At 36.5% G+C, this 26,814-nt stretch overlaps 1 protein-coding gene across 19 annotated transcripts in view; it reads right to left on the bottom strand.

Moving 5' to 3' along the window:
* SLO2 (slowpoke 2) overlaps positions 1-26,814 on the bottom strand; it is a 156,946-nt gene that overhangs the window by 15,557 nt on the left and 114,575 nt on the right. For 12 of the 19 annotated variants that reach the window (XM_032435915.2, XM_032435906.2, XM_032435908.2 and 9 more), the window contains 13 exons: positions 10,419-10,498; positions 9,563-9,662; positions 9,240-9,438; positions 8,770-8,844; positions 8,603-8,686; positions 8,418-8,512; positions 8,141-8,324; positions 6,470-6,733; positions 6,197-6,375; positions 5,848-5,988; positions 4,363-4,512; positions 3,791-4,044; positions 1,937-2,296 (listed from right to left, as the gene is read on the bottom strand). In XM_032435915.2, the coding sequence (XP_032291806.1) occupies positions 1,937-2,296; positions 3,791-4,044; positions 4,363-4,512; positions 5,848-5,988; positions 6,197-6,375; positions 6,470-6,733; positions 8,141-8,324; positions 8,418-8,512; positions 8,603-8,686; positions 8,770-8,844; positions 9,240-9,438; positions 9,563-9,662; positions 10,419-10,498 (2,165 nt within the window). Of the gene's footprint in view, positions 1-1,936; positions 2,297-3,790; positions 4,045-4,362; positions 4,513-5,847; positions 5,989-6,196; positions 6,376-6,469; positions 6,734-8,140; positions 8,325-8,417; positions 8,513-8,602; positions 8,687-8,769; positions 8,845-9,239; positions 9,439-9,562; positions 9,663-10,418; positions 10,499-16,494; positions 16,688-26,814 lie in introns of those variants that run through there. The other 7 variants (XM_070209856.1, XM_032435924.2, XM_032435917.2 and 4 more) reach the window with 3 other exon arrangements.

Below are 26,814 nucleotides of genomic sequence, written 5' to 3'. Positions count from 1 at the left end.
TGTGCAGCTGTCAAAGTTGCGTATTGCCAAGTGGTTAACAGGAACGCCAGACGTTCACTTACTAAGCCAATGACATTAGGCTAAATTGGCTGCCAAATAATGGATTAATCAGAGAATATTTCATTGAAAGCCATTTCAATGAGCTTTAACCTTAAGTAGAGCTTAAGTAGACGCCTATTGCAAATATTAAGCATAGTTTTAATGAGCTTTTTATCTTTTCAGAACTTAAATTAAGTTTAACAAAAAAGTGAATCTATTGCTAATAAGAGAAATAAAAAATTAAATTAATTTGCAGCTAACAATGCATCATTTTGTCAATTTTAAAGCTATATTTTAATCTGTAGACATTGGGAAACATAAAAAATTTACTTATTTATATTTTTGCATTTTGTCTTTTGGACTATTTTTATCTTTTAGCTTTAGCATGCATTGACATGAAAAAGCACTGTAAAGTGAGCTTTGTCGATATAAGCAATTAAAGTTTTGCCTTCCCTACTCATAGTAGCCAAAAAGTTTACTCAAATATGACGACTTTTAATAAACACCCAGTATAATCAGCTTAAATTGATTTTTTTATGCATTTAGAACCAGCAAGAATAAAAGCTGAAAGCTTGTATGTAGTTTAAAATCGATTAAAGTAAGAAATAACACTTGGAAACCCCTTGCAAATATGAAATGGGATTATTTAAGAACCGATGATTGTTATAAATTAATTATTAATTAGCTTTCAGATGTTCTCATTTTGCTGCTTTTAGTTGTTTTTAACAGATGTACTTCGAAGCTTCTGGAAAGCCTAACTAATCTTGGCATTAAATAATTAATTGATATAGGCTCTTATGATCTTTCAATTTCAGCTAGTGTCATTCGAGTCTTGAACATTGCAAGTTTTGGCCAAAAATATTGACTTTCAGTTAACGTTTGTAGTTGGAACCTTATTACGTTTGTTCACAGAGAAGCCCAGACACAAGTTGCTGGCTGGCCTAATGACTCTGCCTCATTTGCTGACGCTTGTTACGCTTTAATTAGTACGAAAGGCGACAGCAACTACATTAATTTCTGCCACAACACAGGGTATTCTGAGACACAGTGGGCTGGCCATAGGCGACACGCAACAGTTGCTGCCACAGCGCACAACGTTGCGTATACGCGACGTGGGCAACAAATTGTTGCGTGCGCGTTGCGTATAATTTACAATTGACAGGGGAGCAGCGGACTAGGCGGGCGAGACAATATCAACTATCAATAAAGGTGCAACAGAATAAAGAGTAATAAAAAAAAATAAATAAATAAAACACCATGAACGGGTTGCAATATGAGACATGCGATAAAATACGTCAAAAAGAACAACAAGTGCAAAAAGCAAAATGAAGCAAAAGACAAAAATAGCAACGCGGAAGTAACAAAAATTGCTCGGCTGGATCTGTATTGGAAAGGTGTGTGTATGTATGTGTGTGTGTTTGCGTGTGTGTGTGTGTGTGTGTGTGTGTGAGTGTATGTGTGTTGGGCTGTGCGACCTGTCGCTAATGGCTTTAAAATAGCGGAAATGGTTAACGTAGGCGAGTTTCTTTTTGGGCTAAAGGCATTTACAGGCGCTAGGCAAATGTGGGCAAAACTTAAATTCTAGACAAAACACAGTTATATATAGGTATTAAGAAAGAGAGAGAGAGAGCAATAATATAAGGTGTAAGAGACAGCGAAAGAGAGACAGAGAGAGAGAGTGAGAGTATTGTTATGTAAATGTTATTAAAGGTAGTTGCATAGGTTGCAAAAGGTGATTAGATTTTTGGTTTTGCTTCATTTTAAAAATCGTTTTTAATGTTAAAAATTTGTTGGGTTTGTTCGGTTCATTCCTTAGTACTTTTTAGGGGTTGAGAGGAGGTTTAGTTTTTTTTGGAAGGATGGTTTAGTTTTTTTTTTTTTTTGGAGTCACACTCACGCACAAATAGTGTTGTATAATCACTGTCACATGTTTGTTGTTGCATTTGCGGATACGGATACGGTGGCGGTAACGGTGACGGTGACGGTGACGGTGGCGGATACGGATACGGTTGCAAGTGTTGCCGCTCGATTATGGGCGTGCCGGCGCCAGAGTCGTATGTGGGACTGTGGGGCACACGAACACAAACAGACGGCACTGGTGCAATGGCCGCTTGATTCAAAGCGGTTGCTGTTGTTGTTGTTGATGCTGATGCTGATAATAATGTTGATGATGTGAAAGTCGTGCTAATTGTTGTAGTTTTTGTTGTTGTTGTTGTTTTAGTTGTTGATTGTATTGTTGTTGATGTTGTTGTATTGGCTACACATACATTATACGATATGATATTATATATGTATATTATTATATATGGAATGTTGTGTGTATATGTGTGTGTAGTGTGCGTGCATGTGTGAGTGTGGGTTTTTAGTAGTTTTAGTACTCAGCAAAAGTTGTCAAAATTGCCAAGAAATTTCTTAAGTCTGATTTGATGATATGCTTAGTTCTAGTTCTCGATTTTGTCTAGACTATTTAGACTTCGGAGATCTGCATCTATGCATATAAGTTTCCGTAGTTGTAGTAACCTTTAACCCAGTTGCTATAATTCGGTTTTTGTTTTTCCTTTTTTTTTTGAATATCTTAAATATTTTATATAAAACCAAAATCAAAAACAAATTCAAGTGTTCTTTAAACCATTTCCAATCTATATTACTTTTTTTTTTGCTTTCGTTTATTTTAATTTGACATTTAAGGAATAGTTTGCTTAAATCAAAGCAATTTTTTAATAATTAATTTGGTCAAATGTACACAATTTTTAAAAATTGTAGAAATATTGAAAATTTAATTTAAATCATATCGTCATTTTGTTATATAGTTAACTTGGGATAAATCAATTTAAATTTATATAAACGTTTTATTTATTTAGTTTAACTTTAGAATTTAAAAATAAGCTTTACTTTTTACTCTACTTTATTTTAAAAAAATAAAACAAATACTTTTTTGGCATGAAAATGTTTTTTGGAAACTGATTTAAATTTCAAATAATTCGATTTTTGATATCTAGCTAAGATATTCTATGTAATGTATGTAAGTATATTAATAATTTTCTATACCCGAAACGATAGAGAAAACAGAATTTGAGTAGAGCTCAAAAGGCAATTATAGTAGAAAAGTTGTAAATAAATAAAGAAGTTAGAGAAGTTCATAGAGAGCCAGAAAAATTGTACAAACATAACAAAGCAGTGAAGTTTTGTTTTTATTTCATTATTTTAGTCTATTTTTGTTGTGTTAGCTTTGAAACGAGTTTCAGCACAAGATAATTAATTGATGAACAAATAAAATCGTCAACTTTCAAGACAAAATAAATGTTATTAATTAGAGACGGGCACGCGCACACACATTAAAAGCGTTTTGTTTTAGCTTATATTTTACTTTTATATTTATTTTTTAATTCAGACAAATTGACAACCGCAACAAAAAGAAATTAAATTAGAGAAATTAGAGGACAGACAAGTAAATTATTAACTTTTCAAGAGCCGAATACGAACGCAACGAATGGCAGCCTCGAAAATCAAGAGCAAAAAACTTGTTGCTAAATAAAAAATAAAAAAAAAAAAAATTAACAAATAAATAAATTTATATGTATATATTTTTCATATACATTTTGTTGCTTCATTCAAAGTCATTCAAACGTGTGTTTCGTTTTTGTAGTTTCAAATTTCTTTTGATGACAACCAACACACACTCAGACACTCACACACACACGCGCGCACACACTCGCACACATATGCAATTCATGCGCAGTATTGTACCCACCAGTTGCTGTATGCGAATGGGTGGTGCCAGCACCACCGCTGGCGGCACCACCGTCTTTGCTGGCTGCCGTTGTTGTGTCCGTAGTTTGATTTTGATTAACGACAAATGCCGAATTCTCCTCCTTGGTGATGCTCATATAATAGCACGTGTCATCCTTTTTCATAATGTGCCTGGGTCCTGGATTTAGCAGTATGGTATCCTCATAGAATTCCGGCAGCTCGGCCGGACGCACGCCCACCAAAGCAACACCGTACCTTTTTATTATTATTAATATTATTTTTGGTGCGTGCAAATAAATAAATATGAAAATATATATGAAAATGTAAAGCAATTTTGGCATTTTACATAAATTTGATTTTGAATGGCCGAGGCGTCTAAATAAATATGCGACGAGAGGCGTGCAAGTTGGCATTTATTTATGCCCATCCATCCATCCATCCAGCATAGCTACCGGGTCCCAACCCACCCAAAACCTCCAACCCCCCATCCCAGCATCTCAACATTCAAACGTCAAGCTATTCATTCAAAGCAGTTTTGTTAACTAAAAAGCATTTTGAAGTATCTCCACTTACTTGCGATGCGAATGAAAGCTGGCATAGGTAAAACTTTTGCCCTCGTACTCTCCAAAGAAGCGACTATCGCCGAGAACAATATGATAAATTTCATTGCCCGAGCATTTGCCATAGAGACGATGCCATTCCTCCGGCGACTGTTGGCCTTCCCTGTGAAGAGCAAAAAAAATTATAATAATAAAATAAAACAAATTAAACATCTTCATGCCAAAAAGGTGAATTAAGTTTCGAGTTTCAATTGTTGAGATTCTTGTCTGACCTCAAGAAATTCACAGCTTCGTCAAGCAACAACTACGCTTTCACAACCCACCGCCCACCACCCACCACCCACGCTGTGTATTAAAACCCTAATTAGAATTCTTTACTTAACAAATGCGTCAAGTTTTACGCGGCGTATGATTAATCTGGCTTGCGTGTTGCTCGTGGTCTCAAATTGAAGCCGCAGACAACGTTCGAGCATTTCACTCATTTATTTACTTTTTATTTTTATTTTTAATTTACGCACTTGACGACCGGAAAAATTTGCATAAAACACAGTTTGCTGTCAGAAACAATTGCGCATTAAATTTAATTAAAACTCGCACTTCAAATTGACGCGACGTTCGCTTATTTCCTTTTTACAAATGCGTCCTTGTGCCATTTCGTATCCACACGTTAAAAATAAATGAATGAACGTTGGAGCTTTGATGCTCTTAAAAAAATTAAATTCTTCTAGAATTTTAAATGAATCTAATAAAGGGCCAAAAATACTCAGCTTGATTAAATACTAATTTAAGATTTCAATGTTAAGCTTTTAAAGCATGGTTGAGTGCATTTTTCTTATAACCAATAAGGCTCTCTTAAGCTCTCAAGACATTAAACGATTATTATTTAGTCTTCATGTAAAAGCTCATTGCTAATAAATACTACAAAACAAAAGAATTGGTAAAATTTACTAATGGGAGCTTTAAGTTAAGTCTATATATTTTAAGTATAATTACGTTGCCAGGATTTCATACATCCCTTCCTCTCACCTATTACAGCCTAAAGGTGTTAAGCTATGCATAAGCTTAAAGCACATTAAAGCTTTAAGCTAGGTTACAGCCTTGGTTCTGAAACTTAAGCACATTAAAGCTTTACTTTACTATGTATGCGATAAAGTGTTGTAGATTGTAATACTCCATGCGTTCTAAATGCTTATGAGTGAAAGCTCAACAAGTTGACTTGAATCGGCAATGGAAATTGTCATTTATAAAGCTTGGTTGTACCGCATCCTGTTGTTTAGGTAATTTAGTCATTTGTTAGCCTTAATACCCACTGTAGGGACATCATAAATTTGATGCGTATTGCCAGGTGACACATTCGAGGCGCTGAACTGTGACGCCTCGTGGCGGCAAAGTTGCTGACGCATGGAAAGTGAATGTTTTTTCTAGTTTGCTGGCCATTAACAGTTGACCGGGCATTACACAGGTTATATATAAATGATATGACGGCTGAAATACGTACTGTCCGCGTGATGTGTGCAGCAGCAGGGTGACCAGCGTGCTGGCGCCTGGGCAGGTGCAATTGTTGGCCAGCAGCGCGTACTTGAACTCATCCTCGCAGACCACGTGCTCGGCGAACTTCACATGCAGCTTGTGCTCCGGTCTGGCCACAGCGAATTTCCGCAGGATATGCAGCGAATGAACACATATATATGTTTTAAAAAATAGATTGTATATTTATATATATGTATATATATTGGTGGCATTGGTTGTGTGGCACGCACAGCGCGCAAACAGTGAAAGAAATCAAATTAACTGAGGCGTGACAAAGTGGCGCCCCACACACGCACACACACGCACACACAACTCACCTGAATATCTGCACATATTGCGGCACATTCGGCGCAAAGTCCTTGACGGCCCAGGAGCGTAGTATGGTATGCTCGTCGGCAGCCGTTTTATCCGCATAGTTGCGAGCTGCCAATATGAAACACGCCTCCGCCTCGTTCATGCGCGCTCGCGCCAAATCGCCATCCTTCAGACAGGAGCCCTGTCAAATGCCAAATGCCAAACAGAAAACGACAAACGGCAAAATGTCAAATGCAATTCAAATCGAATCACAAGTTGTCAAATATTTAACCAACCTGTATGTAGATGACGCGCTGCGCCCAAATGGGCACTTGCAATATCATTCGCATCGTTGTGTCCAGCTCCATGGGACTGAGCAGCACCACATAGAAGTCCTGCAGCAGGGGATGCGCATAGAACTCGTTCAGAAAGTCCATTATAGTATCCGCGTGCAGCGTAGTCGAGCATACGACTACATGCTTCTCGCTCTGAGCACGATGCGACGAATAGCTGCCGCCCAATTTCTGGCGCTCCATCCAAGTGAAAGCCAGCTGCTCAAACTGCATTTGAAAGCGAAAGGTATAAGAAATACATATTTAAAAATTATATACTTTTTTTTTTTCTTTGCAAATAAGATATCGTACTTTACTGAGCTGTCTGTCCGTCTGAATAAAGCTGACGACTCTAGAGTTTGATTATCTACTTGTACATTTACTATGAGCTTATGATCAGCTCGCCTTTCAGAGTTCGAAAAAACTTATATCTACAATCGTTTTTGAGAATCCATAAATCTAGTATACTCTTTTTTGATCTGATTATTATTTTAAATTTTTTTTCAAACATAGTTTCAAGCTACATGTTATATTTTAGGCCCCAAAGACTCTCCATATACATATTTATATTTTTTGTATAAAGATTACCTGCAGATTTTGACAAATTGTATATTGCGAGCGACAGTGGGAAGCCTGAATTTCTGCACAAACTTTTCTTTCAAACGATTTCAATCAATTTAAAAATGTTTGATAACAGCATTTAAATAAAAAGGCGCTTTAAGTAATCGCCAAAATCCATCAGGTTATACAAATATTATTATAGGTATCATTTTTAGGCATGCGCCCTGATTGAATTTCAGAGCCCGCTGCGCTTTATAGTATATTTAGATGTAGATTGATAGATTGCTGACAATATATATTGACAGCGACAGCATTTTGTTTTTAACTCGATTGCAGTCCGTACTGCAGCACTAATATTTTCAATAAATTGTAAGTGCTTTGCTCAAGCTCAGGCGCAGGCAAACACCCAATACACACACGGCCACACGCACACACACACGGACACACACGCCAAAATTTTGGTCACAATGTTGCTGCTGTTGCTGTTGTTATTGTTATGGCTGGTCATAAATTGTTGGAACGCGTCGCGCACATTGACATGCAGCTCGCGCTTGTTTGACAGCAGCGACTGCAGCCGGTCTCCAAAAAGTATGCTATGAAAAGTCGCGCAGAAAAAAAAAAAACATTTTGATTGATGCTCTTGTTTGGACAATAGTCAGCCAGTCAGTCATTCATATCGGGCCATAGAACTTTTCGATGCTACTAACAATTGCTCGTTAATTGTTTGGACCCAGAGGCAAACAAGTGCAAGTCGCGTCGAGTGGGCATATGACTCATATATATTTAGACAGATTGATGACCAGTAGTCGATGTCGACTCATCTGTTAATAGCCAATTTGATTGATGGACTGCACAGTGGCAAACTGGGGCGGCTAAGCAGCTTAAAAATGTGTGTGTGTGTGTGCGTGTCTGTATATATACAAGCTGAATACAAATATTTGCAGCTCTCTGAAGCAGGCTGACTGTGGCCTTAGCACAGATAAGCCGCATTTCGAAAAGGTTCCTCAGAGTCAAGCGAATAGTGTGTTCTGCAAAGTAGCCGGACGCAGTCGGGCATTAAATGCATTTACTCACCTGCGTGGGCAGCACAATCAGCGCCACACAAATCATGATGACCATATACAGCTGTGATGGCCAAATGTCCGGCACAAAATCACCGTAGCCAACCGTGGAGAAGGTCACAACCACATAGTAGGTGCTCTGGAATAGATTCAAATGGCGATGCCCGGCGCGCTGAAAGTGCTGTATACCGCAAACACTAAAAGAGAAAGAGACGCAAATAGTTAGAGTGGGACAGTGAGAGAGGGAGAGTAATAGCAGGAGGAAGACTGTGGTTCTTGCTTATAGTTACCTGGTGAAGACCAAGCACAGCAATGTGGCCGACAAAATGGTCAACTGCTGCGACAAAGCCGATTGTGATTTTTGCATAGCGCGATGCAAATCGTTCTACAGAAATGTTGCAGCATTCAAATTGAAAATTATGTTTAAATTAATAATAATAATAACACACATACAGACACACAGAGAGACACTTACAAACATGTTCTCCAGCGAGCGCTTGGCCAGCCAGCAATTTAGAAAAATTGGTATGAAAAGATTGCGTAGCGGCGGATGCACAATCTACCAGTAAAAAAAAAAAAAAACAACAATAATAATCATAAATAGAAATATATAAATATTGTTTAGTGTTAAAGTGTACTTACCGTTAGTGCAAAGGGTATTGTCGTTACTAATTCTAGTATAAAGTGAAATGAGAGTATTTGCTGCCATATGTTGCCCTGTTAACAATATTAAACGATTAAATGAAAAATTAAATTTGAGCATTTATCAATCAATTGTTGTTTAATGTAAAATATTTCTAAATCTTTCTAAACTGATTTTTAATATCAAACCAATTTTAAAGCTTAAATTTCCTTATTTTATGTCCTAATCATTTTTTTATTTTTTAAAATGAATTATTTTAATGCTATATAATATAAAATATAAAAGTGCTATAGTGCTATACAAATAATATAAATGTTTACCTAAAAATTAAAAATTTTACTTAATAATTTCATATTTTCCACATAAATATGTGTCTACATTTCTTCTTAAGCTTTTTTTTTTTAAATTAAATTACGTACATTAAAATGTATATTCGACAAGAATTAATATATTTGTGTGGGCGACTCACCTTATAGCCTAGATATGTAAGAACCAAAGATTGAGTTAACGACACCATGGCCAGAAGTAATTGTAGCACCCAGAGCACTGTGGGACGATTCACCCAGAGTATTGCATCCCAGTTAATAATTGGATTCTCCTGGAACTCCTCCTCCGTCAGCTTGGCAGAGATGATAAACTCTGTCTTATTGGCCACTTCGCAGCCATAGCTAAAGTAAGCACACGCAGATAGAGATATATGGAGAACGGGTGTGTGTGTGTGGGGGGGAGGGTCGCAATAAATTTTGTGAGCTATTGCAATTTGAAGTTATTTGCTGTTGGCTTTTAGCTTACCATGTTATAAATGTTGGATTTTTATCCAATATCACACGTATTATGTAGAGAACACACGACAGTAACTTAAGGAATAAATCGGCAATTCGTATGCGTAAGCCTTGAAAGAGAGAAAGTAGCACAAACACAAAACGAAATTTGGGTCAGACAACTAAATTATATGAGTTCGTTAGTTTACCTTTTACCTAACTATCTAACCTGTCCGGTTTTCCGGTCAGCGGCTGACTAACTAACTGACTGACTTATTGGGCGAAAACAAAAAAAAAAAACAACTCACCCTCATTTGACTGTTTACCAATCTACCTATTTACCTGTTCGAATTGTTTACCTGTACAATTATTTCCTATCCAAATCAATATTTACTCAAGTATATTGAGTCCGCTTCTTCTTCTTAGGCAATGTCTGTCCTGTTTTCGTTGTTGTTGTTGCTGCTGCTGCACTGCCTGTTCTTACACGTGTTTTTCCAATTGATTCAATTGTTTGTGCGGCCTACGAAAACTTTAATCGTTTTGCCATAAGTTTATTTACATTCGGGAATTCAAAGCTCTGTCTGGTTTGCTTAACCGCAGTACAATTCAGTTAGACATTTGTTGTTTGGCTTAAAAGAGATACAGTTGTACTTCTATAAAGTGAACTCACAGATATGCCCGAAATTAGAGGCTAGTCCTACGATATTTTCTATAAAGTAAAATATTTTATATTTTATAAATGTCCCTAAGGTAGCGGAGTTAAACCTAAGCTCTTCAATACTTAAAGCTTAAAGCAGTCCATGAGGGGAGGTATCACTGTATATTTGACTATGTCAAGTAATTTGAAAGCTTCGTTTAAGCAACTAAATTGTAATTTGAATACTCACTTGAACGCTGATTCTTAATGAAATAGAGTTGCAGTCTTTCTTTGAATGTATTTTCATTCACATAGTACTCCACACGCACTCTGCAAAGATAGAGAAAAGAATGGTAATTTATATTTAAAATGTGATTCGATTGGCTGTCGCGCACAAAAGCCTCTTACAGAATGCAAAGCGCATTTGGCTTTTTGTGGTAAATAAATTAAGGCATTGTAAAAATCCCCCAGAATAAGCAGCAGTATCAATAAAATGGCAATTTACTTGATGCTGCACTTGACAATTGATGCGCTTACTGATCACATTATACGGAGCACAAGGTGACAGACCAAGTGGCTGAACGGAACAGGATGTTGCCAATGGCAGCTATTTCCCGCTCCGACACCCTCAAATGGCATTCTGTATTCGCTTCTACTTACACTTTTCATGGCATTTCTATTAGGAAGTGGGTGCAGCGAGTGCCAAGAAAGTATATATTAAAATGTCAGTAGGTTCTCCTTTTCTCTCTGTGTGTTTGTGTATGTGTGTGCGTGCTGCTGCATGTTGCAGCTGCTTGACAGCGTACACATTTGACAGCAACAACAACAACAGCAGCAGCAACACCAGTGGAAGCAGTAAATTGCAAGTAAACTGCCAATGACACTTGCTGCTAGCTGTGAAATAAATTTGTATTCATCCAGCGATTAATCACAATAATCTTGAAAATCTTACAAAGTTTAAAGGTGAAAATAATACTTGTACCTGCACTGAAATCTTAATATCTGAACGAATAAAGAAAAGGTTTGTTCCAAGTCAAAAGTTTGATTAAATAGCTACATTTTGTATTTTAAAGCACATTTAAGCAGCAATTTCAGTATATGAGTATTGCGTAGCTGTTTTTAGTTTTCATAAAATTATTTATTGTCAGCTTAAGTGCATACAACAATTATGCTATCCAAAGCTAGTGCTAGATCGTCTTTTACTTGAAAAAAAGCTCTGGAAGCTTTAGAAGATTAATCTGCTTGGAAAGCTCATGAAATTGCAAGCAATTTTAACTATAATGAAAAGCAATAAATTAGTTAATATGCAAAAAGTTTGATGCTTTTTAATTGGTAAGCTGTGAAAGCACGTTAAAGATGCAAAATGTTGTTGTCCAAGCACAACTTTTTTCCACCAACTTGCCTTAACCAGTTGTGTTGTCCCATCGATCGGCTTGTGTCATTTATACGTATTTCAGTTTAAAGTTTTTCTACAACTTAGTCTTGTTCCCAAGCCGGATGCATAGTTATTATTTTATTTATTGGCACATCTGTTGCTAGTGCAATATAAACATTGAGCGTGCAACGTGGCGTATAAGCAACAAAATGGAAACGTTTATCTGGCAATTGCGCTGCAGCTGACAACTTGAAGGCCCAAACGCTGAATAGCAAACTTGCAGTTGAGCCAGCTGCAAGCCACAATATGTGTATGTTAGTTGCATTGCGAGCATCTCGTATCTTGTAGATGCCCAAGCATGTAAATTGCTTCAGCTTTGACCATAATTCACAACTTTCCGAGTGCCTGGCAAACAGCAAAACATTCAAGCAGACTTTACTCAAACACTTGACTGCCCCTCCGAAGTCCGACGCACTGCGAGTTGATTGTATGTCTAGGTCGGGTCTTAAGTAATTAAAGACATCGCAGTTGGGGGGCATTGTGCCGAAAAAAAGGGAAAAAAATGTCTATTTGAATACAAAGCACATAAATTGCCAACCTGAAGCTTTGTTTTGTTTGCAGCTAGTTCGTAACACATTATGAACTAGACACAAATACAGTCCGAGAGCTCTGGGGTCTTGTGCATATTCATGTCAAGGTTAATGCACGCACAGATAAACTGAGCCAAGCCGGAATAAATGGCACCCGCGTGGGCAGCAAGTGGCAATGACTGCAGTGCGTGGCACAATATTAACGCTCGCCCCGCTGGTGGCCAATCAGTTATGCCACAGCCACTTGGCACAAACGCACAACGTGCCACTGCATACAATCAACTCTGACCTGTGGTTAAAGCCTGTGAACTGCCAGACGGAAATTCGCTGACGGGGTTCATTCCACTCGGCCATTGAACGCGGCACAAGAATAATTTGCAGCTGCTTGTAAATTTTGGTGGCAGCAACTAATGCTTGCAACATTCGCTGTGGCAATCAAAGGGCAACCAGCTGCTGGCAGCAGCAACAGCTAACACATGCAGGATCGTCTTTTTCAGCAACCGCTCCACCTTCCCTCTGGGGAGAAAACAATGCCAAAGTTCAGCAACAGCAATTGAACCCAGGCGACTTTGATGTTCGGCCCCGCAACTTCCCAAAAGAAATGTCAACAAACATTTATACATGGTGCAATGACACTAGCTGCAAGTGTTTGATCACATTACATTAAACTAAATGCCAGTTTTAAGCTAAAGCGAGCAAATGATATTGATTGATAGCTGTTAAAGCTCTCGGCTTAAGCATTACGGCGTGCAATGACTTTTGCTGGAAATTACACTAATTTATTATTTTAAGCTTTTTATTATGACGTCTAGATTTAAGAGGGTTTTCTTCTAATTTAAAATAACAAAGTATTGAGAGCTAAATATTACAAGAGTCTGATAGAATTTTTGGAATTTATTAAAATGTAAACATCTGAAACGTAAGCTTTTAGCAACTTTTTCAGAGACATTTTATGACTTCTAAAAATTGTTTCTTTCTTCTTTAAAATCCTACTTTCTTGTGTATGTGATTAAAAGAGCTAATTGGCAACGCAAATTTATAAGTAATAATAAATAAAATAACCAAGAAAAAATAATTATTTTTCTGAGTACCTTGAATTTAATGACATTGCTGAGTGTAATATATATTTGTATGTTTAATCAGATATATAGTTGCTTTTCTTTATGTGCTGCACATTTTGTGACAATCTAACATATCGAAACTTTAGCTTAATTAATTTAATTAGATTAATTGTGTAGATTTTCAGTGCTGATTTGTCATTGCTATAGAATAATATTGTCTGTCTTTGTTCTCTATAAATAATTGCCAGCGACTGTATCTGACTTCTGGCTATAATATATGTAAATTTTCCATTTTCTAATTATTTTCTGTGTTTTCCTTGCGAGCTGACCTCACTTACTGTTCGCAGCCGTAGATAGTTTGGAGTGCATTTCCATGCAGTGGCCATTAAACAATTTCACTGTTTGACTTTTATCTCAGCTTTTGGCTGTAATTATGTGCGCACTGAGGCGAATTTACTGTAAAAGCTCTCAACTTTTTATGGGCCACAATCAATGTGAATGGCTCTGGGCAATCAACGCGTGTGCAGCTTCATCGTCGAGCACTTAACGCAAAACCGAAACACTGCTGGATAATTTAAGGAGGACACGCGCTTTTGTTTTATATCCTTTCGAGCTCACTCGAGCATCATCATTTAATGGTCCAACAACAACGCCAACTGCAATAAGCAAGTTGTGTCTCACATATACATCAGGTCAGGCCCTAGCGACGCCCTGTCGCCTTGAAGAGCCACCTACAACCTGATGAGACAAGCTGGCGAACGTTACTCAATTGGGTTTTGAACCAACGCATCGACCCTTTGAGTAGTGGCAAAAACAGCTCGTGTTGAGCCGCTGTTGATGTCCGCCGTAGACATAAGACCTTTGTGTTACGTTGCCTTTGTGTGGCCAACGGGCAACGGGCAACGATACAACAACAACAAAATCCGCTTCATTGTTATGCCAGGTATTTCATAGAGAAGCTTTGTTGCGCTTTGATTTTTGGGCCTAGAAAGAACCCACGCTTAGCCAAAATGTGCTTTAAGAAAAATCTCTTTCAAAGTGAAATTTAATCAAGTTTTGTAATCAAATCTGTGTGTTCGTAAACATGGCGCTGTTGCTAATAGAAATGTGAGCCAGCTCTCAGCCTGGCCTAAACGCTCGAAGAAAAAACGAAAATCACATTTAAAAATCAATAAAAGGTACAAGCAATATATATATATATATCTATAGGTAAAAGCAAAGAGCTGGCAGCCACGCCGCGGGCTCAGCTTTAAATTCAATATCAACATTAAATTTGACGCCCTAATCAAATGATGAGGCAACAAAAACACATTAGCGCGCAATTTGTTGGGCCACAAGGCAAACATTATAATAAGTGCTTCAGCAAGAAAAGCAAAAAAGGCATGAAAAAAAAAAAAATACCATCAGTAAATTGATGCCAGGCCTTAAATTCAACACGCAGACTTGATGAGCCAGACACAACTGCATGCAATCATTTTTTAGATGAGTTCTACACATTACGCATACGCACTGTCGCCTCTCATCAAGCCTGCCCACATACGTGCATACATATAGAGAACATATGTAGACAATATATATCTCTTGACAAACTGTTGCCACAAACTTTTGCACAGCTTTTTCCAACTTTAGTTCACTCAATTATTTGTCGATGCTTGTGCAAATATTTGCATAGCATTCAACCATACGTATGCATATTGATTCTATCATAAAAACTTCATATACTATGCACAAGCTGTTGCTGGTTTGTTGCTGTTGTACGTTTGTGCATGAAAATAGAAAAGTTTTTACCAGCATATCAATTTTAAAGTACTTTCAGTACTTTTTATGCCAAAATCCAATTATATTCGACGTCTTTTAAACAAATGAAATAAATTTAACCATGTTTTTAACTGCACGCATATGCAAAACTGCGAAAGTTTTCTGCCAACGTTGGTCGTAATCCCCATCGTCACATTAAAATTAATAAAATTAACGCCAAAACTAAGTTAATGTTTTAAAACAATAGATGAAAACTTTTTAGCTTAGCAAAGTCAATTAAACAACAGCAGAGCTCTGCGTTGGTCAGCAGTTAAGGGCGGGCTTTCATTTAAATATATATATATATATATATATATAATTATGTATATATATATATAAATTTAAGCGTGAAGTTAAATTTAAAGCAATTTTTAAAGCATAATACTTTATAAACAGGGCAAAATTCTGTATTTAAATAAATGCTAAAGATAGTTATCTTAACAACGAAAGCTTGCCTTAAGAATAGTTGATTCAAGACAATGAAAAGAATTTAAAAAAAGTGTAGCATACTTTTCAGCACAGTTCAAATAAACATACTTTGGCGGATCATACGCCAAGTGAATTATAAAAATATAATGGGTCTTACAGTTTTTAATTATGGTAAAAGTATTTAATTCTATATTAATATAGTTAACTAACTTTCAAAAAAAATTAAATAACAGCTTAAGTTGACATTCAGGCCAACAAGCATTAAGTCAATGCGAACTTGTGTCGAAATTTAATTGGATTAAATTGAATGAATACTTGTATTTGCAGCGGTTAGTAATATGAATGCACTTTATTTATTACAGAGCAATTCATATGATATAGACAATAAATAAATATCCAGACATGTTCTGAATGCCACTTTTGTGTTTATTCCACTGAAATAAAGTTCTGTTACCCTTTCATTTAAGTTGCAAACACTTTTAAAAATAAGTAACATATATATTTCTGTGGAATCCTTTGAAATCGAACAGACAACAGTTAAGTAATTGTGCATCGAATTCGATAAAAGTGTGCTTACAATAAAACGTGTTAGCCTAAACTAATTTCAATTAGTTTAATTATTTGAATGGCTCTTCAACTAAATGGCGCAATAGTTAAAGCTGTAGCTGAAAATGTAATTAAGAACTGAACTAAAAATAACTTTGCTCAAAACTGAGGCGGCCAGAGTACTTGGCTCAACACTAAGTTTCTTTACACACACTTGACACACTATTATTGTCTTTTGTGTTGTGCGCTTTTAGTTGAAATTTGATTAGATTTGATTGCTAATGGCAATCAATTTATGATTGCTACTTAAATGCTTTTCTATTTTCTATTACATTTAGTTGACGCCGCGTCTGAAGAAACGTGGCGCAGTGCTTTAAAAATCAATATAGAACAAAAATTGAATTAGCTACAACGCTGCGTATACGTAATTTGATTTGTTGCACAGCAGTGAGAGCAGCCATACAGCAGTCGCCTGCGCAGATGTATCCACCATTTGGGCCCAGTCCTTTGACAGGACACAATACATACCTGGGTATACGATCGTAGGAGTCCCATGATGATAGACAATTGTAGGACGAGTTGCGACTGTTGCCCGCCATATTGCATAATAGATGATCCATTGGCCAGTCGTTTTCAGTTAGATATCACACGCATAAGCCATATACACACTCGCGCACACACATACACCCAGTTGTATGTGTATGAATCTTTTAAGTTTATAACTTTTGATAAACACTAAATATACGAACTGTGAGCGGGTTTTCGGTTATCAACAATAGTTTTATCTCAATGAGAATCGTTTTAAAGCGCTTAGCGATATTCGATTGATGTGATGTCTTATGATGTACAGCATTTATAATGCATGTGTGTTAAACAGACTCAGTTTCAGTTAGTTGCTTTAATAATTGATTCGATTATTTTCCCTTTAGTTGCAGTCTCTAAACGGAATATTCGATGTAGCCCAAATATACTTTAAGACAGTTGTCTGACAGTTCCGGAGTTTTACTTTAATCAAAATTGATTGCCCGCCCCGTAATTAGTTTGTTGTTTGAACACGCAATTCAGAACGCAGCGAGACACCCCACACACATACACGCAAACTGTCTCTTGCCCTTACAGATTTCAATATTACTTTGTCCGTGTGTGTGTGTGTGTGTGTGCGTGTGCTTCGTCAATTGTTTGTACTTCGGACATTTAATAAATTTATTGGCGTCACAGTCTTGCGTCAAATGGGCAATGGCGTTGTTGTAAGTATCGAAAATGACACTAGTTGAATGAGACACTTTAAGCTCGCGATTAATCCTTGGCAGCTGCAGCGAGTTTGAGTGTAGGATACAAGTACAAAATACTGTTGATTGTGAGGAAACCCTGTTGTTTTCAATTAAAGCTTTGTAAGCTTATTAAAGCTTTAAGATATATTAATGCTAATTGGATTTAAAAGAAGCAGGTAAAACGCGAGTAAATATCAGCTATATTTAACTTTTGCCGACATTTAAACATCAGCTTTAAAGTTAATTAAAGCTTTAGCCGTTGTGTTTCTTTTTTGACTGAAGACAATGAACTCGCATATTAATTTTAGAGCGTGATTAATTTGTTTTTAAAGCAAAAGCCATTTCACGTTTAATGCCCAATTTAAGTTGGGTTATTGTCAACTAGCGCTTAATTAATTCCATTTTAAGACTCTTTTTAAAAACTCATACCCATTTGAATAGGTTTTAATGCTTGATATTATTATCATACAAGGGCTTTATTGTATGTTTACGCAAATTTTAATTGCTTCTTTGGGTAATTTCTGGCCATTCAGCCACAGGTCACGCACGCTGGCAATTTGTTAAATTGATGATATTAACTCATATTTTAATTACTGCATAAATCCCATTTGCAGGCTATTCGTTAATTTGGATAAACTCGCAGGGCGTGAAATATGTGAAATACTATAATATAAAATTAAATTATAAACAATTTAATTGACATTTAATTGCGTTGGTTTTTCAATTTATGCCGTCAATGGGCCTAAATGCCCTATATTCTTTAATATCAAAATAGCTTTTTCGTTTCTTTTCGCATTTTTCTTTCAGACAGCCACAAAAATATATTATAATTTTTATTTAAGTACACTTCTAAGGGAACACTACTTTAGATTTAGATATTCTCTGAGCAGAACATCTATGGTTTCTTTTTATACTGTGCTATGACTATCTACAAATTGATTGAAGTGTGGAAGTATTTTGGTTAGTTTCGTTTTAAAATGAAAATTGTTGATTCTTTTCAAAATATACAACATTTCAAATTTATATTTTATCATTTTTATTATTAGAAGTCTTGCTAATGCGACAACCTTCTTTTCTCTCCTCATTTGCCTAATTTTATGAATGGAGCTTTATAAATGGCAACAGTGTCTGAGACGCTGCCATCTCTAATTTCAAGTAAAATGTGAAAAATGTGTGTAGCATATTTTTCTGGATGCGCCCCTAAATAGCTGGAATGTTATAAATATTTAAGAAGCCGCAGCAGATACTTTGTTGTTGTAATGTTCTTCGGTGTTAAACGGGGCACGTAATGCAGACAATTTGACGCCGCCCGAGACGACAATGCAAATTATTTGATTTGTCTTGATTTTTGACACTCAGCGCGCGACCACTAAGCGAATTTTGTGTGTACGTGTGTGTGTGTGGGTGTGTGGCTCAAATGTCAAAGTCAAAGTCATCAGACGTGATTCGCAGAATCAGAGAGCACTTAGAACCCCCTAGAAACAATAGCTACTAAGTGACATATTGATAAATGACTAAAGTACTGTAGTACAATGGCAAAGTCAAATCAAAACGCAAATGCCACACGGACCGGACCACTGCCAATTTGTCCGCTTTGAGACCAGGCCAACAGCAGCTGCTTAAATGGCCCAGCAACATTTTGTGGTTTGGTTTTGTTGCATTTGAGCATAATGGCTTTTGGCTTACGGTTTAAACAGGGTTTAGAGCTAAGGCAAGGATAACTAAGTCTCTGTCAGGGAGTGAGTGCTTTAACTTGTGCCTGCTGCTGTGTCTTTATATTCAATTTAAATTTGCTGCCTCGGGCAGCTGCAGTTTATGGCCATTTACTTGACCCGAGGAGCTGGCTCGAGAGTCCAGCGTCTTATTCAATTAAAAGAGAAATACAAAATGTTATCGCTGGGCGTCCCTGCCGTGTGATATTTGCCAGCAAGGACACGTATCGATTTGCAATTGCCTCATGCATATTTAAGACAAAGCTTTCTGAGCTGCCAATTAAAAAACAACAAAAATGACAAGCATGAAGAGAGCGCTTGACTCAAGAAAACCCTCTATTGATTGGAAAATACCAAATACACAAAAATCGTGGCAAAAATAATAGAACGTGACATTCATTAGGAATCCATCAAAAATTATGCTTTTCATTGGCTTTGAAATCAGATATTTTAGTTGAAAAGAAATCTAATTAAAGGAAATGTTTGATGTGCACAAAATTTATGGATTGCACTACAAAGAAGCAGAATCAAAACAGTTGCATATTTAAACTCATTTCCATTCACATGATGTAGAAAGTTTTGGCTAACTACAGATTCGAGTGAGAGCTGTGAACTAAATATTGCAAATTGCTTTGCAAAAGTGAAAGTAGCTAAACTATTTGAAAGGTCGCCAAACAACCAACAAATGTCATTAAAAATTAATATGCGTAACAGTTTATTTATTTCCAGGAATTTTAAACTTTATTTGAAACTCATTTGGTGCTCAGTTCTTTGTAACGAATTGAAAAATTAAATAGGGGAAAAACTAAATGCATCAATGAACAAGTATTAAATAAATTAAATACAAACATAAACACATTATGGCTCACTCTTGTATAAATTATCCGCGTCTGAGTAGACTAAATTAACATGTATAAAATAAATAAATAAATTAAATTATACCTTCGGCAACTTCTGTAAATGTTATTCGCTTATTTTAAAATATACAACAAATATACTATAAATAAATAAATATACAATATAAATAATTTAAAAAAGGCGTATACTTAAACTACAAACTACATATAAAAATGTATTCAGGAGTCTTAAGCTCTTACACTAAAGACTTATTTAAAAGACAAAAGCCTTTTTTTTTGGCTTATATCAACGTTTTTCATGCATTTGCCAAGCATCATACCCATTGTAAATAATGTTGCATATTGACAGAATATATCTCAACAAAAAGCTGAATGCAATTTACATATTGTGTACGTGTATTTTCTTGAGTCATTGTCAAGTGTTGAATAATTGACGAATTTCCTGTGATTAATTGAAGTACTTCCAGGTTTTGATAACTCGAGCATGACATGAGTAACGTCCCCTTCTTTTATGAAATGGGATGCACGGCAACTCCCGGTAGCACACAAAAACACCCACACGCACATTAAGTATACGCAGTGTGTTTATGCTTTATGCTGTTGCCGCGTGTTTAATAGGTGCTGTATGTGTGTGTGTGTGTGTCACTAAATGTTAGCATTTAATGGCCATTGTTGTGCTTTCGACACACATGACTGTGCCCCAATTACATTAAGTACCTTTTCATATTTTACACCTTCAGCTAGGCTTAGAAGTTAAGTATACGCAGCATAGGCCCCAGGCAGTTGACCCAAATACACAAATTTGTACAACATGAACGAACACTTAACGACTTTTTTCAGGTTGGTTTCATTTTTTTACTTTAAAATATGCATCAATTGCAAATTTTTCTCATCGCTCTATGCGCTGGTATCATATCAATCATAATGCGACTTGCACTCAGCCAAATTGCAGTTACATTAAAAATGCATTAAAATAATAGAAAAACACTTGAACAACATGTAAAGCAATGTTGTTTTTTTGTTAAGCGGAAATACACAAGTTTTGTTTACACAACGTGGCGTATGAGTTATTTCCGAACTACTTTTTCACGACAGTTAATTTTAGAATAAACAGCGTCTCTGTGCTGGTGCGCTCATAGCTCATTAGGTTTATCGATTGGCTCAGTGTCTCACACCCACACAAACACATACACATACCCACAAACACACACACACTCAGTCACATGCTGTCTGTCACAACAAGTGTTCAACTCTGCCCAAATGTATGCAAACATTTAAATGTTCAAGAAATTTTTTGCGGTGCATTGAACCGTAGAGAACCGAGGCTACCAATTCCCTAGTCTATGTACTATATATAGCGCATTTCCATTGTAAACTAGCAAACAAATCAATTTGGCTAGCTTTTGATGGCTGCGCATAAAATTTAAATAATTTTCTAACTGTCTCATTTTATTGTTCAGACTCGGGCGGTCGGCTCTGGGCCTTTGTTTCGCCAGCCATTTGCATAGACACCCGAGCAACAACAATAACAACAAAATATCTTAATTCAGTCGCATTGTAAACCCATGACCTTTGCAGCTGCCAGCTGCCAGCTGCGAACTGACCATGCGAACTCTGAGAGCTCGCGGAAGTCCAGTCCACAAAGAACGTCTCAGTTTGTGGACTCGCACTCGGGTTACTTATTTACTCTTTTGCATTTTCGTATACCCTGTGCCCATTCAAATGATTAAAAAGGGTTTCAGAAGGACGCTTTCAAGTCCTCTCCAACTCGCTTGGTATTTTGTTTCTGCTGAGTTAAAGTTGATAAGCTGCTCTTCAATTTAATACATTTAAGTGTTTGGAGTAGGTAAGACTGAAGATAATGAGATAAGTTTATCTTTACAGGAGATGAATATCTCAGTGATACGCACCCCAAGTTTGACGCTAGCTAAAGAATTTAAAAAAACTAACAGATTCTACAGGGTATCTGTTAGTCAATAAGGCTCAAGTGCAACCTTTTTCATTTGTTTTTGGTTGGAAAATGTGCTTGAAGCTTTTGTTTTATGATTTGTGCATGTACTCAGCTTTATGGCGGGACTTTGTTTTATGTGCAGCACATAAATTTGATAAAGTATTTAAGTAAGCATGATATATATTTCTATATATATATACCATATATATATAAGCCTTTATAGTCTGCCATTTTGATGGGTTTTCATTTCATGTCTTTGCTGCACATTTCCACTGGTCGCATTGCTCATTGAACTGAACTGAAGTATGATGCATTTTGCTAAGAATTTCCAAATGGCCAAATTAGCATTACGAATAGTTAACGGGAAATATACAGAACGTAACCGCACATTGGTATTTCCCACGCGAACCAGCAAAACGGGCTACCGCAACAACAACAACCTGGCTAAGTTGCGTGCCCCACGTCAAATGCTTGGCAGACAGCCAGCTGAGGGCTGCCGACTGTGGGTGGGTGGGGGCAGCCGGCGGCACGCCCTGGCTGAAAAAAAGTGCGCAACAGTTTAAAGTAGGCGTCAACCGAGCTGGGTGCGACTCGTGTCACAGCCAGAGGAAATGCCTCTGGTAAAATACATGAGCAAACATTGGACGCGAACAACTGTTGCTGCCTGCCTTGGCTGGCCTGGCCTGGCCTGGCTTGGCCTGACTTAGCATATATATAAGGTCGAGACTCTGGCACTTAATCGTGCGGAAGCAATCGTGGGCTATTAAATGGGCAATTTGCACAAATGACGTCATTATGGCCAACGAGAAGGCTGTAGGCGAATGCCCTCAAAACGAAAAGGAGCAACAGACGCCAAAGCTCTTCTCATAAATCAATGCTCTAAACTTGGCCAAAACCGCACGCGACCTTTCTGAACCGAAAAACAACAAAAAAATTACAAAAAAATAAAGTTTGAAGTGCTGCAAATGAGCAGCCCCAACTAAGGATGCCCTGTAAAAAGCGTGAAGCTGCAATTGTAATTTATGTAAATTGATATTTATCGATAAGAGTGAGAAATATCGAAAAGAGAGCTAAATGGGCCTGTAGATGTTGAGTATAAGTATATTTACTTTATAGGATCGTGAAATCTTTCGGCAGGCTGTAACAAACAGAAGCACAGAATCATGAATGCCCTTTTCAAAGGGCACAGGGTATGCGAAATAAAGAATGTGAAAATGTGTAAAGTGCGGACTAAACAACAGCCGAACGAACAGAAGAGAAACTCAAGTAAGCAGCGAATTTATCACTTGAGCAGCTTAATGGCACTTGGACAAACAACAAGGGGGCGAACACACAAAAGCGCATTACAAAGCGTTTAGCGGTAGTCCTTGCTCCTTGGCGTTTTCCCCCTATCCCCTTTCCTTTGCTTTTCCTTTGCCCGCACCTCCACCTCCACTATCATCATTTCTTTTCTTCGCCTTTCTTTTGTTTCACTCTGTCAGTTTATGGCGGCTGTGCGTGCATTTGACCGTATGTAAAAATGAAATGGCCAACATGCATAGGTGAAGTGGTCGCCACGCGAACCTAAGTGATTGTTTATGAGGTGGTCTCTATTCTGGCCCAAATGAAGTCATAAGTGAATAAACAGCGCAGCGCATTGTAAAAAAAAAAAAAACATCGTTTATAACTGGTGGCTTAATTTGAACAAAGCTTTATATGCTTCTTAGAATTACTAACCATAAATAGCACTAAATGAACATGTTGAAGGCAGCTGGGAACTGAATCTCAATGAAATCGGACACAATGCATATTTATTAGCTGGCAGCTTAGTTTGGAAAATCCTTTATAGACTCTTTAGCAGCTTAAAAACTACAAATAGAACTCAACGAACATGTTCAAGACAGCTGCGAAGTGTTTCTTCATAAACATTACCTCAGCACTAAGCCATTTTATCCAAATGCTGAATGCCTTTGTTTTCATATAAAAAATTGGGATTTTATTGTATTATATAATTTTTATTTGATTTTGTATAATAAAATCTATTAAAAACTCAATTTGATTAAATTGATATTAAATTGGGGTTTATTTGTTTTTTTTTCTAAACTTCAACTACCAAGCCATAATTAAAAATCAGCATGGCAAAGATTTCGGCTAGCTTTATAAAAGACCTTAGCAAGAAGCAGAAATTTGAATTCATTTCATTAAAGAATATACCAATGGAATAAAATAAACAATTTACTCGTTTCCAGCATTTTTATGTGTCAATAAAGAGCTGCAAATACTTTAAAGACATATTGTGCTAACCATTTCACAAAGCTTTTAAATTAACTTTTTAATATTCATTTTAAGCACTTTTAATAAGCCTTAAATATACTTTTTTTAAATTCCTTTTACACCTTTTTCAATCGCATTTACTTTTTTTTTTTTAACTCCCTTGCACACAGGCTAAAAAACCAATTATAGAACAGTCCGTTTGTGGCTTAACCCTTATACAATTTAAATTCTATTAAAAAATTTAAGGAAATACACCTTATTCTTAAATTGAGGCACTTTAATTGACATTTGCTGCTGCACTTTAAAGCAATTTTGGTTTTAAGATTTTGGCATTAAGACTTCTGTTGTTTATACGAATAAAATTTATGCTAATACAAGTACGCACATATTTGAAATTTATGTTTCTTGTTTTTGCATATTCTCCGGACTCACAGGCCAAAAAGCAATTTGGCAATTTGCATGTGCAAAATTTGTCGTTATCGTTGTTGTTTTTGTTGTGTTTATCTACACATGAAATTGTTTGTCGTTTATGTGCAAAGCGACAACTGAGTGTGTGTGTGTGTGTGTGTGTGTGTGTTAGGATTAGAATTATGTGGAAAATTAGCTTATTTGACATTTCAATAAGCAAATATTTGTATAAATACGTAGAACGTGCAAAATATGTGTGCGCCTCACGCCTGACTGCTCGGCTATCTATATAATTGGGTGTCGCTTTAAGGCGCACGTGTGCTTGCCTTTGTGTCCTTGAGTGCCCAAAATGGCGAGCTGTCATCGCTAAAACAAAACCCAACTCTTAAAGTGCCATCAGCTCGCCCTACTTCGCTCTTGCTCTCTCATTCTCACACTCTGTCTGTCTCTGTCTTTGGTATTTATTTATCTGCTATTGTCAGTTAATTTCCGTTCAAGTAGCCATTAAAACAATCATTGCGGCGCTTAGTCGCCCACACTCACACACACACACACGTGCGCACACGCATGCTTATTTATGTGACAAGCTTCATTTTTATGTGCCGCCATTAACAGCTTCAGCTTGTTGTCACAGCAGCCATTTAATAATAATAAAATGGCTGAATCCAAGTTAAATAACTCAATTATGTGGCCCGCAGACATGGTCTTGGACCGCGGTTCGCCTTCGGTTAGCTCGACCACGTTCTTGGCCCGCACCCAGCTTTAGTTAATTTTTTTCCTTCAATAGAATTCAATTTGCCGTCTTTCCCTTCAATTTTCGGCTGCTTTTGCCGTTTCTTTTGCATTTAATCATTGCTGTTTTGGGCTTAAAGCCAAAATTAAGCAACCTTTTGTATCATTGGCTTTGCTATTCATATGTCATATATATATGGTATACATACATTTGCATGCATACACATACATATATATCTATATATATTGGGTTATTAGTTGTCATACGGCGTGTGACACGTGTCGACAGTTGCCTTAACACTGTTGACTTGCAAAAGTTTTGGATAAGTTTTGAACTTTTAATTCCGCCCAAAGTCAATTTATCAGTGAACTCGACACTTCACTCAGCATGACAGCCAGTTAAGAAAAGGCTTAAACTGTAACTGAAACAACCAGCCAGCCAACTAACTTAATATCCAATTCGCCAAGGTGCCCGTAGGCACTCGGGCAAGTTTCTTTTGTTAACAGTTTTCGTAACTATTTCAGATTTCAAGTAAGATTAATACTGTCATGTATCAGTAAAGACTTTTTATTATGAAAATGTATTTTTAATTTTTATGCATAGAGCTTTTCAATCGAATATCCCCTTTGAATAGTGCTGGTTATTATTCAATATAATGATTGATTTTATTTTATTACTTTATAAATACTTTTTTGAAATTATTAGAAGATATCTGCATTGAAGTTTACGTTTTCTTCTTTAAAATGGAACTTGATTTGCTTGAATGATTTTTTATTTAACTTGTAAATATGTGATTAAAAAAATGACTGGTGTTTACTTTTTAAACATTAGTTTAAATTGCAAAAAAAAAAGGATTTCATTAACACTTTAATGTTCTAATAAGAAATTTTTAAATTTTTAGTAATGATGAGAGCGCATTTTTTTAAATATAATAATGATTTTATTTATGATATTACTTGATAAATATTTATTTAAATTTTCTTTTTCTATATGTTATTCTTATGTGGTATTGACAAATATTCTATTGTGTTGTGTATGTGCGCTTTATATAATAAAAAACATGTATTTGAATATATTTTTTATTTAATTTTATTTTTTTAATTTACTTTTACTTCTTTTATTTACTTTTACTTTTTTATTAACTTTTCATTTCATGCAACAATTTCAATAATTATTGCAGTTATTTACATCAATCAAGTGATATCAAGTTGTCAAATTCAGTTGCATGTTATTTATTTATTATGCCCAGAAATTAAATTAATTTGTCCAACACTGTGGTTATTTTTGTTAATTGTAATTCGCATTGGGCACCTTTGAATACCTGTCACAACCGTAAAACACGCTCACAGACAAACACGCATACACACGCATACATACGCACACTCGGAGACACAAATACACAGCCAGAAATGGACAACTATCGCGAGCGATTCGCTTCAACTTTGATCAAATGTTTGAAGATGCGCGCTGGTTGGCTTTTGGGTGCCAAGATAGACGAGGTTCAGGACTTCGCAATTGCTTTCGTACGCGTCGGCACAGGAATAACGACTGAGGCGAAACGAACTTGGCCCATGATGGAGTTAGCCACGATGAGGCCAGTACTCACCACACAGGCCTCCGCCGTGTGGTGGGCTAAAAAACAGCTGCTCGGCCAATTGGCGCC

Source organism: Drosophila virilis, chromosome 5, assembly GCF_030788295.1.
Source record: "Drosophila virilis strain 15010-1051.87 chromosome 5, Dvir_AGI_RSII-ME, whole genome shotgun sequence".
In the NCBI taxonomy this organism is placed as follows: Eukaryota; Metazoa; Arthropoda; class Insecta; order Diptera; family Drosophilidae; genus Drosophila; species Drosophila virilis.
This window is presented reverse-complemented; position numbering and strand designations above follow the sequence as displayed.